The sequence below is a fragment of the Rhinoraja longicauda genome, chromosome 6, assembly GCF_053455715.1.
Source record: "Rhinoraja longicauda isolate Sanriku21f chromosome 6, sRhiLon1.1, whole genome shotgun sequence".
Taxonomy (NCBI): domain Eukaryota; kingdom Metazoa; phylum Chordata; class Chondrichthyes; order Rajiformes; family Arhynchobatidae; genus Rhinoraja; species Rhinoraja longicauda.
In genome coordinates this window covers 64778354-64797044 of record NC_135958.1, presented here as the reverse complement: position 1 = coordinate 64797044, position 18691 = coordinate 64778354, and the positions used below count along the sequence as shown (strand labels likewise).

The 18691-nt window shown below is 41.6% G+C and overlaps 1 protein-coding gene across 5 annotated transcripts in view; it reads right to left on the bottom strand.

Moving 5' to 3' along the window:
* The window catches only part of cacna1g (calcium channel, voltage-dependent, T type, alpha 1G subunit), a 219650-nt gene extending 202359 nt beyond the window's left edge, over positions 1-17291 (bottom strand). For all 5 annotated transcript variants that reach the window (XM_078401171.1, XM_078401174.1, XM_078401172.1 and 2 more), the window contains exons 1-2: positions 17185-17291; positions 10968-11101 (exon numbers count right to left, since the gene is read on the bottom strand). In XM_078401171.1, coding sequence (XP_078257297.1) covers positions 10968-11101; positions 17185-17283 — 233 coding nt within the window. In that variant the 5' untranslated portion in view covers positions 17284-17291. The remainder of the gene's footprint in view (positions 1-10967; positions 11102-17184) is intronic.
* Positions 17292-18691: the final 1400 nt, after the last annotated feature.

The following is an 18691-nucleotide window of genomic DNA, read 5'->3' as shown; positions in this document are numbered from 1 at the left end:
AAATCACTTTGAGTGGGTAGAATAGAATGCTGTATTGTGGCATTAACTGGCCATCATTATCATATTATCTGGCCATCAGCGAGCCTCACTGTAAATTTCTTAAGACTGTACTTTTTAAAACAATCTCCAAAATTCAAATGTAACACCGAATCCCAGCTTGTGGGGTAAATCAGTGCTACATTTGCAACGTTAGAGTAAATCAAAGCCAACCTACCATTTGCTTCCTATCCTCTTGCAATACCTACACAATAATTTGTAATGATTCATGGACAAGGACACCCGGATCACTCTGAATATAATAGATGCAGTTGACTGCAGATGGTGGAGTCTGTGATAAAAAGCAGACTACTGGGGGAACTCTGCAGGTCAGGCAACATCTTTGGAGGGGAACACACTCGGTGTTTTGGGTGCAGCCTCACCCACTGAGATCCTCTAGCAATGTGTTTTTTGCTCCTGCTTAATACCAACATTTTCAGATCACTCACTTCAGAGTAGCACAGTGGCACAGCAGGTGGTGCTGTTGCCGCACAGCTCCAGGCCATTGCTTGCTGCCTGTAATGGGGACAGTACAAGGGACCTTGTATTAGGAAACAAGCTTGGCCAGATCACTGGTGTTTCAGTGGAAGAGTATTTTGGGAATAGTGATTACAACTCCATATTTTGAAAGATAGACACAAAATGCTGGAGTAACTCAGGCCAGAAATGCCTGATTTGTGTGTCAGCATATTCATAGAGTCTCGTGATGTGTATTCAGGTAATGTTGCCAAGGTGCAACATTTATTGAGAAATAGTAGAGGGCCAGAGGATAAAAGCCTTTGCCATTCCAGAGGTAATGGTAGCCCTTGCAGGTGATTCTTGATGATAACTGGAAAAGTAAGAATGAGCATTGAGGTTAAAGTATTTTCTATCTTTAAATATATCACTATGGACTTGTCAGAATTGGTCAATAGTTTGTTATCTTTTACACAAGTTATCGGTGATCAACAAGGGTTTTCCATTGACACCCATTGCAAGTTTGCTAACTACCTGAAGTATATTACTGAATTTGGTAATGACCTTATTTTTTTTCGAGGAGCTCTAATACAGATTTGCTGCTGACACAGTTGGGTTTTCAGGTGAACATCAGGTTTAACATAAGGAACCAGATTTGAGGAGTAAACCTTTCGAGTCTGCTCTGCTATTCAATAAGATAATTGCTGATACAATCTTGGTCTAAATGCCATTTTCCTACTCTCTTCCCATGCCCCTTGATTCCCCTGCATTTCAGATATCTACCAATTTCTGTTTTGAATACATTCAAAGACTTTACCACTATGGATTCTGGAGGTAGAAAAATCCGAAGATTCAGACTCTCCGAGATAAGAATTTCTTCCACATCTCTGTCTGAAATGAGGGATCCCTTATTTTGAAACTGTATTACTAGTTCTAATACTGCCGCTCGGGGAAATGTCTCTGCATCCATCCTATTAATCCCCCTGAGAATCTTATATGTTTCAATACAATCATCTCTCATTCTTCTTTACTGGTCCAATGCTCATCCTTTCTTATTTCATGCCATTCATCCCAGGAATCAAACTAATGAACCTTCTGCAGTGCTTCCATCACAAATGGAGTCAATTGATATTTTTAAGGCAGAGATAGATAGATTCTTGATTAGTACAGGGGTTATGGGGAGAAGGCAGGAGAATGGGGTTAGGATGGAGAGATAGATCAGCCATGATTGAATGGAGGAGTAGACAATGGGCCGAATGGCCTAATTCTGCTCCTATCACTTATGAACAAATGTGGAAATGTTTTTCCCCATCTCTTCACTATAAAATTGTGTCATCTGGTTAAGAGATCATTCTAAATTAATAACCCCTCACAAAGCCAACCAGAGAGAATGACTTCCCCCCTTAACTCTATTTGTACTGTTCTGTGCGTGCAATTTTGACAGTTTAGGCTATGCTAACTATGTCAGATACTAAGTTCAGTTGCATATTGTGTTATCAAGGTTTCGAAAATGCTGAATAAAGACATTTATTTTGTATATTAAATAAAGGCATTTGTTTTATTTATTTAGACAGGATTTCATTCTTAATGGTTGAATCTCATAGGGTTCAACGCAAAAGATAAAAATGGCAGTTGCTGAGGCATTGAGAAATATAAATGAAAATCAAATACTGATAACTTGGTTCTGCCAAGAAAACACAAAAGAATTTTGTTAAGTTAGCAGAACCTTCCCTTGTCATATTCCAAGTCCAGAGCAGACATTCTGCACGGCAGGAATTGTATTTAATGTAAAGCAGGTGAATGTAGATTTTGAAAATGGGAAATACTCACGAAATACAAGCATTCAGTCTCCTATTAAGATGACGTCAATGCTGGATAATGCCAGAACACTTGGTAATTTGCATGACCAGGTGGACATTCTGGCTGTTGAAGGTGGTGAATATTAACTTCTTGGGAAAAACAACAGGTTTTTTTCCCTGTACTCTTATAGAGATATTTTGAGACCGTAAGAATCAAAGGAAGAAGTATTACCTTTAACACATGGATACAACATGTTTGTTCAGTTTATCGTTGATTGTTATGTGGTAATAAATAATCTGGTAGCAAAAACATAGATTTGTTTTCCTGGATATCCCCTGAACTCAGGGATCCAGCAATATTCAATTCAAATTTTAAATGAAAGGCACAAATATCCTTTAGCTTGTTACACACAAAGATCTTTTAAAAATGACAGGCAGTTGCACAATCTCGATCTTGTCTGTCTCATGAACAACAGCCTGTGCACTGTATCCATCTAACCCTTCATCCTCCTTCTGTGCTCCAAGCCTCAGTCCTAGTTAGGTAAGAAAAAGTGAAGGATGCAGAATTATATTTGTGATATTGGCACATGATGTGTTTTTTTTGAGGGAGTGCCAATGGAAGCTAATGCTTCAAAGGAGAAAAGTACAGGAAATGATGTAGTGACTATTTTCCCAGAGGGTACTGAGGGTTTGGAGTGCCTAAGGGATCTTTTGCCTCTCTGCACTTAATCAAGAGAGTCCTGTGACATTTTGTGGTGGGGGTAGAGATCATGTCAAGTCAAGTCAAGTCAAGTCAATTTTATTTGTATAGCACATTTAAAAACAACCCACGTTGACCAAAGTGCTGCACATCTGATTAGGAAAAAAAAAAAAGAAACATACAGTGGCAGGCAGCCAAACACAACAATGCAATCTCATTTGCAGGACCCTTATCATTTCCCACACTGGTTTTGATTGTCTGAGGAACAAGAGGATGGGCATCAGTGGGGGATATATATTTTTGTTCATGTAGTTTAGAGATAGAGCACGAAAACAGGCCCTTCGGCCCACCGAGTCCGCACCAACTAGCAATCCCTGCACACCCACACTAGGGACAATTTACATTTATACCAAGCCAATTAACCTACAAACCTGTACGTCTTTGGAGTGTGGGAAGAAACCAAAGATCTCGGAAAAACCCACCCAGGTCACAAGGAGAAAATACAAACCCTGTACAGACAAGCACCTGTAGTCAGGATCGAACCCGAGTCTCTGGCGCTGTAAGGCAGCAACTCTGCCGCTGCGCCACCATGGATATTTGAGGCTTTTTCTCCTTTTTGAGGCATGAGAGCAATTGGAATATCTTGGAGGAATTTGATGAAGCTTGGTGTCTGTGTGTGTGTCTGTGCATGGGGTAGGGTTTGATGGGGAACGAGAGGTTTGCATGGAGTGTAACATGCTCATAAGACAATTGGGCCATTTGCTTCTATTTCCCCCTATTTGCAATGATGAACAGGCATGGGAGACAATGAGGAAATTGATTACTCAACTGCTACATAACAAGACTGACATTGTGGAAATTAAGAGGCATATGGGAAGCTGTGATGTAGGTTGTAGGGAAACTTAACTGAAATGAATATATTTTTTCAGTGCTAAAGCACAATTAGGCAACAACATCTGTTCTATTTAGAAAGCAGAGAAGCTGGGACCCGATCCAAATCTTTAGCAAACTGGCTGATACTAACAGGTGGATTTACAGAACCACTCTTATCAGGAAATGGGAGAAGGGACTTGTTTCTAAAATTACAGCTCGACAAACTAAATGCTGCCCAAAGTTTACTACTTAAAGTTCATTTAAGTGCTGTGTCCAGATTGATATACAATCCATCTCTATCATAGAACGGTCAGGCAAGTGCCTCCGCTGTCACGCTGTGAAAACGGAGAGGATGAGACAGAGTTTCTTCCCACAGGCCATCAGGACTGTTAACTTTTATAACTCCAGGGACTAAATTTTGTCTTCTCTGTATTAACTTTATTTATATGCTGTAACTGTAATTCTTTTTTGTGCACAATCCGCAGGCATTGCCACTTTCATTTCACTGCACATCGTGTATGTGCATGTGACAAATAAACTTGACTTGACTTGAACATTGTATTTCAGCAGGAAATGGACAAGGCAAAGTTTTTCTAAGGAATGAGGTCAAAGTATGTGGGTGATGGTTACAGGGTGAAATAGGTGCATTACTAATAATTAAAAATGACTATCTTTTTGATCAGTCGTAGAAAGATATGAGGAGCATAGATAGTGTGGATAGTGAGAAACTTTCCCCCACAATGGAGATGTTTAAAACCAGAGGGTATAGGTTTATGGTGAGGAGTAAGGGAGCTATCAGGGAAAATATTGCCGCTATAGAATGGTTGGAATCTGGAATGTACTGCCTGAGAAGGTGGTGTAGTGGTATTGGTGTGTGGCCGCTGGACGGGGAGGTGTGGGTGCCCTATGGAGGGTGTGCAGCGTAGGTTCACTAGGTTAATTCCCGGAATGGCGGGACTGTCGTATGTTGAAAGGCTGGAGCGATTGGGCTTGTATACACTGGAGTTTAGAAGGATGAGGGGGGATCTTATTGAAACATAAGATAATTAGGGGATTGGACACATTAGAGGCAGGAAACATGTTCCCAATGTTGGGGGAGTCCAGAACAAGGGGCCACAGTTTAAGAATAAGGGGTAGGCCATTTAGAACGGAGATGAGGAAGAACTTTTTCAGTCAGAGAGTGGTGAAGGTGTGGAATTCTCTGCCTCAGAAGGCAGTGGAGGCCAGTTCGTTGGATGCTTTCAAGAGAGAGCTGGATAGAGCTCTTAAGGATAGCGGAGTGAGGGGGTATGGGGAGAAGGCAGGAACGGGGTACTGATTGAGAGTGATCAGCCATGATCGCATTGAATGGCGGTGCTGGCTCGAAGGGCTGAATGGCCTACTCCTGCACCTATTGTCTATTGTCTATTGTCTATAACATTTAATATGTAAAAGAAAGAACACAAAGTGCTGGAGTAACTCAGCAGGCTAGGCAATATTTCTGGAGAACTTGGATAGGTTATCTGGATGAACACAAATTATCAAGGCAAAGAAGGTGCTGGTAAATTACAATAGTATAGATAGGTACTTGATGGTTGGCATGGACATGGTGGGCCAAAGGGCCTGTTTCTGTGCTATTTGACTATCACTATGAATTGATGGGTGTAGTGAGGAAGAAACTCGACTCACGATATCAAGGAAGAGAATTAGCACATGTTGATAAAAGATTAAAAGGGACGTAAAATACTGATGGGAATAATTTATCGACAGCCATACTGTTAGACAGAGTATTAAGAAAGTAAAAGAACATATAACAAAGGTTGAGGAACAATTGAGGGGGGAGGTAAAGGGTCATTAATTTTCATAGTGTCTGACTAACAAGTTGGTAACATACACTCCAGGCACAATGCCATGGAAACAAACAAGGATCGTGCTAATTTCTATCTTGTGAAATTAAATAAGGTTAATTAGTGATCTTGCAATAAAGGATGCTTTAGAGATGGATGGGAAAAATAAAATGTTATGCTAAGTTTATGAATGACATTTAACATGTCTTAATTCTAAGCCAATGATGTAGGAATGAGGGGCAAATTAACTGATTGGAAAATTAGTTAAAAAGTGTTGAAAGTTGATAAGCAATGGCAAATATTTATTGAAAAAAGAATAAGAAAACAGAAGGTAGACACAAAATGCTGGAGTAAATCAGCGGGTCAGGCAGCATCTCAGGAGAGAAGGAATGGGTGACGTTTCGGGTTGAGACCCTTCTTCAGTCTGATTAAGACATGATGTACAGCACTTTGGTCAATGTGTTTTTAAAAAAAATGTGCTATATAAATAAAATTGACTTGACTTGACTTGACCTGCCTGTGTTTGGCCCATATCCCTTTAAAGCTATCCTATCCATGTACCTGTCTAAATGATTCTTAATCGATGTGATAGTACCTGCTTCAACTATCTCCTCCGACTTGTTCCATACACCCACCAACCTTTGTGTAAAAAATGTTACCCCTCAGGATCTTAAATCTTTCCCCCCTCACCTTAAACCTACGTCCTCTGGTTCTTGATTCCTCTACTCTGTGCATTAACCCGATCTATTCCTCTCACGATTTTGTACACCTCCATAAGATCACCCCTCATCCTCCTGTGCTCCAGGGAATAGAGACCTAGCCTGCTCAACTTTCCCTATAGCTCAGGCCATCAAGTCCTGGCAACATCCGTGTAAATCTTCTCTGCACCCTTTCCAGCTAGACAACATATTTTCTGTAACATAGTGCCCACACCTGGAGACAATACTCTACTTCTGACCACACCAACATCTTATATAACTGCAACATGACCTCACAACTTCTATACTCAATACTCTGACTGATGAAGGCCAATGTGCCAAAAGCCTTTTTGACCACTGTACCTACCTAAATAACACTACCCAGAGCCCTACCATTCACTGAGTAGGTACTGCCCATTTTGCATTCCCAAAATGCAACATCTCACATTTCTCTGCATTAAATTCCTTCCTAAGCCCACCTGCCCAATTGATCAAGATCCTGCTGCAATTTTTGACAACAACCTTCACCATCTACAATACCACCCACTTTTGCATCATCTGCAAACTTGCTAAACATGCTGTGTATGTTTTCATCCAAATTATTGATATAGATGACAAACAACAATGGGCCCAGCACCGAACCCTGAGACACACCACTCATCACAGGCCTCCAGTCTGAAAAGCAATCTTCCACCATCACCCTCTGCTTCCTTCCATGAAGTCAATTTTCTATCCAATCAGTTATCTCTCCTTGCCATCTAACCTTCCAGAGCAGCCTACCATGCGGAACTCTGTTGAATACCTTGCTGAAATCCATGTATACGATTAACCTTTTAGGTCACATCTTCAAAATTAAATTTGTGGGACATGATCTTCCACATAAAAAACCTCGCTGACTGTTCCTAATTAGCCCTTCCAAAATGGTGGAAGCATGGATTTCTGATTGGAAGTGTATGATCTATGGTGTACCACAGGGGTTACTGCTGGGTCCTTTGTTGCTTGTGATTCATTCTGACTTGGATATATTGAATTTAGGATGTATGATTAGGAAGTTTGTGCATGACATGAAAGTTAATGCTGTTGTGGATAGTGAGAAAAATTGCGATTAGGGTGAAAGTGTGTGGCAGGATGGTGGTCAGATTTATGAACAGCAGCCCTGAAGACTGGCTGTGAGGGGTTGGGGAAAAGTTTGTGGTTTGGAGTGAGCACCAAGAAAGTAACTTGTATAGAATCTACCTGTGAGAAGCTTGATACCACAGGCACTCTGATGCCAGTCCAGGCAAGCATGTTTTATTTTAAGTAATACAAAGTTGGTGTCAACTCTGAATTCAAGCTCTGCTTTGGTATGATACTTGCATTGATGTGAGCCTCAAGCATGCAAAACAAATTTCAGAAGGTCTGTTAAATGCTATTGAATTCGTCTGTACAAGCCTGATAACCTCAGTGCATAAGGACATCATGCACAAAGGGGACTGCTGCAGTTCATCTGACGAATGCTCTCCCACAGTGTAGTTTAATAGGGAGTTCCATTGATTAGACCTGGTATCGATGTAGGACCGGCATGAAAACTAAAACAGACCGCATAAAAGCATTCCTTCTATATGAAAGAAATTCCAGCCTCCAATGCATTGCCAACTACAAATGGGTTGTGCATTTAACATAGGAACATAACAGATCCACACCATTTAAACTTTTTATCTTATTCCTGCAATCTATTGTTTCTGTGTCGTTGCTCCGTTCCCGCTGCGGCCTACCACCGGCCATGCACCTGGAGCTGGCGGGCTCCAGTTAGGACCACCTGGGCTCTGGTTCGCAGAGCCCACGGCCCGGACTCACCACCTGCGGCGCTGGCTGCCTTCGGATGCTGCGGGAGCGGCTGCGACTCGTCTCCGGAGGCTCCGGCGCGGGCCGCCTGGATGTCGGAAGCCCACAGGCCCCTGGGTGGGGGCCGACATCGGGAGCTCCGGCAGCGGCAGTGGCAGTGTCTTCGCCGACCCGAATCGCGGGGCTTGGGTCGGCCCGCCGCGGACCTTTCACCGTCCGGCATGGCCTGGAATAGGCCGCGGGATTTTCTCTGCCAGCGGGGGCTTCAATGTTGGGAGCCCTGACCGCCCCGACGTGGCAACTCCAACAGCCTGACCGCGGGAGAAGACAGCAGGGGAAGAGAAAAGACATTCTGGCCTTCCATCACAGTGAGAAGGTGACTGGAGGAGACTCACTGTGATGGATGTTTCTTTTGTTTGGTGTTAGTTTATGATTGTATGTGTTATTGCATTTTTATTGATTATTCTTATTGGTCTTATTGTTGAACTGCGTGTAATTTTTCATTTCACTACACATTTATGTGTATAATAATAATAATAATAATTCATTTATTTTATATAGCGCCTTATCACATGCTCAAAGCGCTTTACAAAAACAATTAACGTAGAAACAAACAGACAAACTATCCTGACGGAAAAGCGGCGAATACTCAACGCCAGCGTCCTCTCACGTCAGGGTCCGGCAGTAGACATTAAAAAGCACAAGACACACAGATATAATTTTTTACACAAACAGCCATCACAGTGATTGCTCTAGGCATACCCTCACTGTGATGGAAGGCAAAGTCTTATCTCCTCCTCGTTCTTCTCCCGTGGTGCCACGAGGTGATCGAGGCTCCCAACTTTTTGAAGCCCCCACCGGGCGATGGAAAGTCCCAGGGCCGAGCCGAGCAGGCCGATGAAAGTCCTGAGCCCCCACCGGGCGATGGAAAGTGCTGCGGCCGAGCCACGCAGGGCGATGAAGGGCCTGCGAGCGGGTTGATCATACCTCGCACTTCGGGGCGGTCGAAGTTGCTACGGCTGGAGCTCCCGAAAGCCGGTCGCCAGCCAGGGACCTGCGAACTCCCGATGTTGCGGTCTGCAGGGCCCACGGCCGAAGCCTCCGAGATGGTAAGTCCAGGCCATGCGACCGGAGTCTTTGAGGTCGATCCCAGCTGGAGGCCGCCGACTCCACGATGTTAGGCCGTAGCGCGAACGGAGATACGACACGGTAAAGGTCGCATCTCCGTTGAGGAGGAGATTTGAAAAAAGGTTTCCCCCAACCCCCCCACCACCCCCCCACATACACAGAGTTAAAAATAAAACAAAACGTACATTTAACGACGACAATGACAAAAAACAACAAAAAAAAACAGAGAGACTGCCGGTGAGCCGCAGCTGCAGAGCACAGCCACGCCCCCCAATTCTGACAAATAAATGACTATTGACTATTGATTATTGTCACGCAAACCGATATAGTGAAAGGCTTTCATTGTGGGTTTTATCCAGTCAAATCATCTTAGACATGAGTACAATCAATTCATACACAACAGGTGGTGCAAAGAGAAAATAAATATCAGAGTGATGAATATAATGTCTTAGCATTATAGTGTTACATTTACAGAGATAAAGTCCAAGATCTCCAAGTCCAAAGTCCAAGAAGTCCAAGATAAACTCCAAAGACGTACAGGTTTGTAGGTTAATTGGCTGGGTAAATGTAAAAATTGTCCCTAGTGGGTGTAGGATAGTGTTAATGTACGGGGATCACTGGGCGGCACGGACATGGAGGGCCGAAAAGGCCTGTTTCCGGCTGTATATATATGATATGATATGATATCCACAATAAGGTAGATTGGAAGGTTGGGACTAGCTTATGGAAGGACTGTTTAGCAGTCGGTTAACAGCGAGGCAGAAGCTCTTTCTGAATCTACGAGCTTTTAAGTTTTTGTATCTTCTGCCTGAACAGGAGAGGAAGGATGAAGGAATAACCAGGGTAAAATGATCCTTGATTATGTTGACTTTCCTGAAGCAGTGTGAAGTATACATGGAGTTGATGAAGGGGAGACTGGTCTGTGTGTTGGACTGGGTTACATCCAAAACTCTGAATGGTTCAGATAAGAGCAGGGATTGTATAGTCTGTGTTTGTTTTTCTTGAAACGGAGGAAGCTAAGGAGGGATCTGTTAGAGGTATACCAGAATATGAGGGGGAGATGTCGGGTAGATGCTAGAAAGCTTTTCTCCATAGTAGAGATTTCTGAAACGAGAAGATATAGGTTGACGATAAAATGTTAAGTTAAAAGATTTACAGGGAATCCGAGGAGGATTTCATTTCCCCCCAGAGTGCGATGGAAATCTGGAATACATTGCCTGAGTAATGGTGGAGGCAGGTACTTCCAAAATTTAACAAGTATTTTGACAAGAACTTGAATTGCCAAGATATGGAAAGCCACTAACCAAGTGCTGGTAAAGGGATTAGTTTAAATGGTTGCTTGATGGTCAGTATGGAAATGGTGGACAAAGGGTGCGTTTCTGTGCTGCGTGACTCTCTGATGAGTTGGGCCAAATGGCCTGTTTCCATAATATACAATTGGATATTTCTAGACATGGAAGAATGCCCACTGCTCAGCATGAACGAGTTGGGCCAAATCTGTTTGCATGCAGTATGATTCTACGATTCTGTACTTGAACAATCTTCACAGCGCCTCCATTATCTAAACAATTCTCGAGTATACTAAATTAACAAATGGCACAGGACAGAGAAAGAACTGAGAACTTACCCAGCAACAACAATGAAAAAATCGAGACGGTTCCAAGTGTCACCAAGGTAACATTTTGGTCCAAAGATGCCCAGCGCAATCATCTTGGCAATCATCTCCATAGCAAAGAATGCAAAGATGAAATCATCAAATCCCTGAAAGACAGAATTACCAGTCAGTATGTCACGCTTGAGTGGAGTTTAAGCAGGAGCTTCAGGATGCTTCTGCCAACTACTATAAAAGATCTGACATTCACGGGATAGGATCTCACAACCTGTCAGAGGGCAACCAAAAAAACCCAGGCATTGCAAAGGTATTTATGCTGTAATGGTAATGGCGCCACTGTCATCTATTCAGCCTTGAATCAGACTCTTCCTCAATTAATTCATCTCCTTCACTGTGAGTCCTGAATTAAACTTTAAAGGCGCAGACAATTTTTGTTTAGTTAGAAAGCTGCCTGTCAGAAGCTGCGATTTATATTCTTCATTTCGTTAAAAAGTTGCAATGTCTGAGTGTTAGGACAAAAGAACATGAATTAGCCATTCTGTCCACTTAGACCATTCCACCAATCTACTGGTTTATTTTTGATTTATACCTTTTCTCCATTTGTTCAAAAAGCAAAGTGCAGGAGGATCTCAGCAGGTCGGGCAACATCAATGGAGGGCACAGTTAGACTAATATTTTAGGTTAGGATCTTTCTTGAGACTGATATTTTTTTGCTCAAGATTCCAGCATCCATGGTTTCTTGTGTCCCCATTTATTCCATTTGGCTACATAATCCTTAATACCCCATCCACCAAAGGCTACTAAATGCAGCTTTGATATTTTCATTAAATACTTAACCTTGGGGGCTTCCTGGAGGAGAGAATGTTTGGGGAGTGTAAAACAGGCATGTAAAGTTGGGCAGAGTGCCACTCAAGTGGAATGCCAGTTGGGGAAGATGTATTTTGTGAAGGAAATAGTAGGTAGGAACAGTGGACAGGGTACAAATTTGGGTAAGGTGTAGAATTTGATAGGAATTGGACAATCAATGGACCTCAGTCAAACAAGTCAAAATTACAATCTGGCAGTTGTTAGGGTTACAACACCTGTTAGATCTTCCGAGTGATATCTACTGACAAAGCACTCATGCTGTGCCAGTCTTTACAATCATTAGTTACTCACTGGCTGTCCAATTTGAGCAGCTTAAATTTGCTCATCATACCCAAACAGAATAACAAACTACGTGTTTGCTGCTTCAAATTGCAGTTCAGGCAAAACCTGATGTCGACAGGAATCACGGCAACTAATGCAGATCAACCGGTGCTAAATCTAATCAGAATTTTAAAAAACATATGAATGATTTTCATCTTTCAACATTTTCTGCAGTGTGGTGGTTGGCAGGCAGAGGCGTGGAGAATTAAAAAATAGCAATGGCTCTAAATTCAATTCAAAAACTCTCCGCTTTAATGTAGTAATGCATCATAAGGTAAACACCTGAAAAAGGGAATAATCTGCTGAAGCTTAATCTTCCAATGGCTGTCACTGATGTCAGCTTTCCATTAAAAAAAAAATCTCAAATCTGCTTTTTGTGCTCAGGAGATTGAGAAGGAAAAGATCTCTTGAATTAAATGAAGTTTGTGACATAAACGACATTTAGGGATGCCAACACTCTACGATTGCCCTCGGGCTTTCTGGATGACTGTTAAACCTCCTGGATCCTGCTGTGGGAAACATACTGGAGGGCAATCACAGTGGCAATTAAATATAGTTATGTAGAAACAAGGAACTGCAGATGCTGGTTCACCAAAGACACAAAATGCTTTTGGATAGACACGTAGATATGTGGGGAAGGTTTCATTTGACTCATCTTATTCAGAAGATCAAGGAAATAGAAGGGAACAGAGTTTCATTTGGGAGAAAAGAGGCCTACTTGAAGTTCAAAGTAAGGGTAAAATGAAGCCAACAAATATGTCAAATTTGCACTGAATGCTGGTTGTTTGCAATCAGAAAACTAATATTAAACAATCCAACAATTAGCACATGATCCATATGAGCAAGGGTCACAGAGGTTCTAAATAAGTTCAAGTGATGGAAAAGGTCTCAACCCGAAATGTCGCCTGTCCAAGTTCTCCAGGGATGCTGCCTGACCTGCTGAGTTACTCCAGCACTTTGTGTCCTTTTGATGGAAAACTAATATCGGGGCTCTCTGACAAGATCTGACTTAAGTGATTCTGATTTTGTGCAAATTCTCCCATTAATTTTTTTTAACTTAACAAATAATATTTAAATGTTTTTGTAGTATTGATTAATAATTGGATACAGAATATGTTACTTTGGTTTAATATCAATGCCTGACAATCTAGTATTTTCAGTTCTTAAGATAAGTCAAGAAATGCATTAAGGTTTGATCTCTATGTGGGCAGCACTGTGGCGCAGCGGTAGAGTTGCTGCCTTACAGCGAATGCAGCGCCGGAGACCCGGGTTCGATCCAGACTACGGCTGCTGTCTGTTCTGTGATGCTTGCCTTTCCCAGCACAGAATATTTGGGGTGAAAAAAATTAAAAATGCTAGTAATTCTGGGAATGCCTTTCTGTTTAGAACGTTAAAACCAAAAATGAAATCCCTCCTCTGTGATTTAATAAATGAATGTCCTGGCATCTTATTTTTAGAATGAAATAGTCAAATACAAAGTAGAAAGGTGATAGGCGGGCAGAAAGTGCGCATTTAACTTAATCCAGAGAAAAATGAGTTGGGGAAATTATAAATGTCTGGGGAGATTAACAAACCAGCAGCTGCCTCACAATTTTCAGTGTTCTGTTCCTGATGACAATGAAGAAATCTTGACTCCCTTGAATTTTGACAACTCCAGTGATCCAGGTTTGATCCTGACCTGCCTATGTGGAAGTTACACATTCTTGCTGTGACCATGTGGTTTCTCTCAACTGCTGTGGTTTCCTATCACGCCCCAAAGTAGCGTTGGTTAACAAGTTAATTGACCATTGTAAATTGTCCCTAGTGTGTAGGTGAGTAGTCTGGTGGAACTTGATGGGGATGTGGGGAGATTGACATGGGTTTAATGTAGAGTGGCATTAATGGTTAGGGTGGGCCCAATGAACTGTTTCCTTGCTGTCTGACTCCATTTAATGCAAATTATGATACAAAAATGGGAGTATGTTGAAAGGATGCAGAAAAGTTTGGGACTATTATATTCTCTTTCATCTGTATAGGAAGCCATTCAGGTCACTAGGTTTGACCTACTCCCCACTTATTTCTCTGTAATTTAGTCTATCCATGTCTATCAACTACCTCACACTCTCTGATTCTTTTGCCACCCTCCTGGACTTGAGGCAATTTACAGTAGCCAATTAATCCACAAGCACGTCCTTGAGATGCTGGGAGAAACCAGAGTACCTGATAAACCCACATGGTCACAGGGAAAATGTGCAAATTCCACTGACGGCTCTGACAGGTGAACCTGGGTCCTTGGAGCTGGAAGACAGTAGCACAGATCCTAGGGGAATTTAAACCAAGTTCCATTTGCTCTATCAAATGGCATGGACAAAGAGCATTCGTGTTGTAACCTTTCTATTATTTTATGATTCCTTTGACCAGATATATACTCGGATATCTTGAAATTCAATTGAATAACATATTTTTCAATGTTATTCAATTGAAAAGAGAGTTATCTCAACATGAAACGTAAAAACATCATCAGAAAAATTGTACATTGTTCTCTGATACTATTTCCATTTTGGAGATGCATGGATAATGACATTCCCGAGGCAAGAGACTTTGGAGTAATGCAAGAGATTTTGAAGTTGGGAGGTGTCATCGTTGGGTAATCTGCAACATCATCGTCTTCCGGGTGAGGTGCAGGATTGGGACAGATGTCCGGGTAAATTAATTGCTTGCCTTGCATTTTTCAAATTATTCCTGTCAGCAGTGCATTGATTCCAGCTTAATCCACTAATCTCTACATCCCATTCCGCAGCTCACATTACCATTGGCCGCTCAATCCTAGGCTTTAATTCACCCACCTCCCCCACCTCCACTCTGAGCATCAGCCCTTATGTCCCATTCCTACCCATCATACATCAATCCACAAATACTAGCCTCACTCCAATCTACACACCCCCCCTCAATCCATCCACTGGTGCCGAGATCCTAGTAAATCTTCAACACCGACTACTGTCCAACCCACCAGTGCAAGATTCCCCTAGATCTCCACCGCTCCAGCCTGAGCCATCCATTAATCAATTGCAAGATCCTTCCAATTGCCCTCCCCACTCAAAACATCCATTTACCAATACTGTGTTGCCACCACCCAAAACCACATATTGGACTCTGATGCATGCCCTCTACTGAGCGGGCCACAGTTCTGGCTCAATCCAGCCTGTGGCCACCAACCATCACAACTCCAGCCTGGGAAGATAGCACCAGATGGTACATTTTTAAACATTCTGGGCTGCACTGGGTTGTTTATGGAAGCAAGTAGATCTAGGGACCAATTACTGTACACATGGGATAACATTATCAAAATGACATGAGAGATTCGTGAGTTGACAGTAATGTTCTTTTTATATTTCTTCCTATGATTAATGTTCTAGTGAACTTTACTCTCTTCCCATCTGATATTCACCTCCACTTAATGAGCATCCTTTTTATTTGAAATGAAAATTCAGCAGAAAGCCTAAAGCATTCCCTTCCAGAAACCTAAAAATGGACTAAATTTTAAACTTGTTTACCTTTATCCCAGAATCTGGCATGAAATGAAAGTAAACCTGGTTGTCTTCTTTGTTCTTTCTGAATTACCAATTTATCTTCCTCATCGGCTATGTCCAATATTGAATACTTGCTCTTACTCTCAGGTATGTAACAAAGAATGTGGGAAATTGGGGGAAATATCCTGCATATTGACTATGGTAGTGCCGTTATATTATTCATTAAATTTCTTTGTTACTGCCTAGTAATCCATTAGATTTAATATGTATGAGGAGATATATCTATTGCAGATCTGATCTTGTTTCATTAATGTATGGACACTAACAGACAATCTGAATGTTAATGTGTACAAAATGAAAACATAATTGCTTCATGGCTATTTAACCTTTCAAGGGATATACAAGGTTTTCGAAAGAGCTCTTCCAATTTATGTCAAAATTAATTTCTGGTTTGCAACATACCCCTCTGAACTTTTGCAACATCAATGGCCATATTTTGCTGCTTTAAAAGAAAAAGTTTTCTTCAATTTCCAAACCCAACCACATGTTCTACTCCCAATGCTCCCCATGCATTAATGGTGGTGAATTAAAATGACAGAGATGGTCAGCTTGTTTTGAATGGGCATTAGAAACAATTTTAATCGTTTTGATTTGCACCATGGTTGGTTTTTTGTATTTGATCACAGCTGTTCTCCACCTAAACAACCACATTTTTGTTCTTTCCCTAACTTCCTGTGCCTTGGCTCAGTACTTTCTTAAAAGCTTCCAATTCTGACAAAAGTTAATCGACTTGAAATGGTCACTGTTTTTCAGTCTCGACAAATGTTTCAATGTTTCTCACACTTTTTGTTTTAATTTCAGTCTGCCAGTCCACAATGTATTGTTTTTCACTTCATAAATTCATCAGTGTTAACAGGCAAATATTGATCAATCAGGACATGTCAGTTTGGCTCCACTCTTTAAGCTGCTTAACTATTAAACCAGCCCATGCACCCCCACAGTGCCTACCATCCTCCAAAATTAAGGTAGTTCAGCTGCACAGTGGCAAAACTTATAATTAGAGTGCTACATTGCTTCAGTGGAACAGAAGAGGAATGGAAATGAACAAAATACACTTTTACTGCCAATCTGGTTCTTATTTTCTGCTCCCAGAACTGAAGGTGTAAATAGAACACTGCCTTTCACGTGTAGCCAACACATGCTGCTGACGTTAAACAAGTACAGTTGTCTTAAGCTTTTAGGATGTACTGTAAGCAACGCTGCAATTGTTTTGACTGAAACTCTGATCCATTTACTCTTTCAGGTCAGAGGCTACTGTAGATCTGCTGAATTGAACTGAGCAGACAATCTAATTTCTTTTTGGGAAGGAGGAAGAAATAAAGGAATTGTTAATCTGCACGTAAGTATTTGGGAATGTTTAAGTCCATTAATGTGGGCTGGATTTGAATTCAGGCTCCAGAGGTAATGCTAACACACCGGCCCCATCTTCTCCACTATTGAGCATTTGTATTGAAGACAAAAAGACAAGAGCTTACCTTCAGAATTTTGCAACGTTCTGACTCGCAGGTGCTGTCCTTACAGGGCTGGAACATTCCAAGGGTGACACAGTTCAGCAAGATGACCAACATACTCATCCGTTCAAACCATGTAAAAGAGGGGAGTTAAGGAAACAACCAGATACCTTCACGATAGTAAGTTATCATACATTGAAACTGCAGCAAATTGAGGACATGCAATGCACAAATATAGAATAAGGGAAAGATTCACTGATGTGATGTTCACTGAATAGCTGAACCCAGTGGCGATGATCTGATGGGACTGCATGTATAACACCTCTATCTGAAACTGTGCAGTCATTTTGACTAGGGATGAAACTGATTGAAACCCAGAACGATCAAGTTAAAGTTGATCAGTAAAGTCCTCTGTTGTTTGTTTTAGAGAACCTGCGCCTATGAATTAGAGCTTCAACAAAGAAAACAAAAATCTTTAACTTATAGCCACATAAAGAGAACTTTCCTTTGTATGATGCATCCTTTTGGTGCAATTAATATTTCTCCCTTATAAAAGGTGAATAAAATTAGAGGGCAGAGATTCACTGTAAAGTGTAAGGTATTTAGAGTGGATTCGAGGCCGACCTTCCTCACACAGTTGTGAGTATCTGGAAAGTACTGGCAGAGAGTGGAGGAAGCAGAATTTTCAGAGTATTTAGAACTATCTAGATGAACACCTGAAATGCCTAGGCTTGAAGGCTGTTTGCTAAGAGCTGGAAAATGGGAATGATATGGATTGGTATGAACCTGATGGGCTAAATGGCCTGTTTCCATACTTTTTTTACTCAATGGCTTCAGAACGTTCATGTTGAAGAGCATTCATGTCTCCCTGTTCAACATGAACCCAGACAATGGATGCACTGTACACATTGTCAGCAGAAAATAATTCTGACCTGATGATGATAAAGAAATTGTCCAAGTTAGGGTGCAGTCTAATGCTCCTGTAATAGTGCTCCCACGCACCTGCTGACTGTGTTCTAGATGGTGTTTTCACAATGGAATCCAATGTTATCCACCACAAGTTCACAATGGCGAGAGGCGATACGAAGAATAGAAGAAACAGGAGCAGTTACAGGCTAGTGGAGCAATTCAGTAAGATGATGGCTGATCAAACCTGGTCCCAAACTACTTTCCCATTGTCTCCCCATATGTCTTGATTTAATTCTGTGCATATAATTGTGAGAACACGGAAGCAGTTAAGCGTGTCTAATTGTGTCATTCATATGAGGCCTGACTTCCAAGTAGACGCCACAGCTGATTTTATCCTAACTATCCAGAGTTATTTTTAAATGAAGAGGATACGTTTACAAAACCGCTCAGTCAAGATAAATGTTTTCTGATTTCCCTCAGCTTTTCGCTCTGACCTGGCTTTTGCAATCTATAAGCCAATTCAGAGCTACACACCAAGGAATGTGTGAACTAAATAATGGCTTCTGTTCAACATTGCTCACTGTGAACATGTACAAATGAGCAGTACAATGCCCCCAGGGCA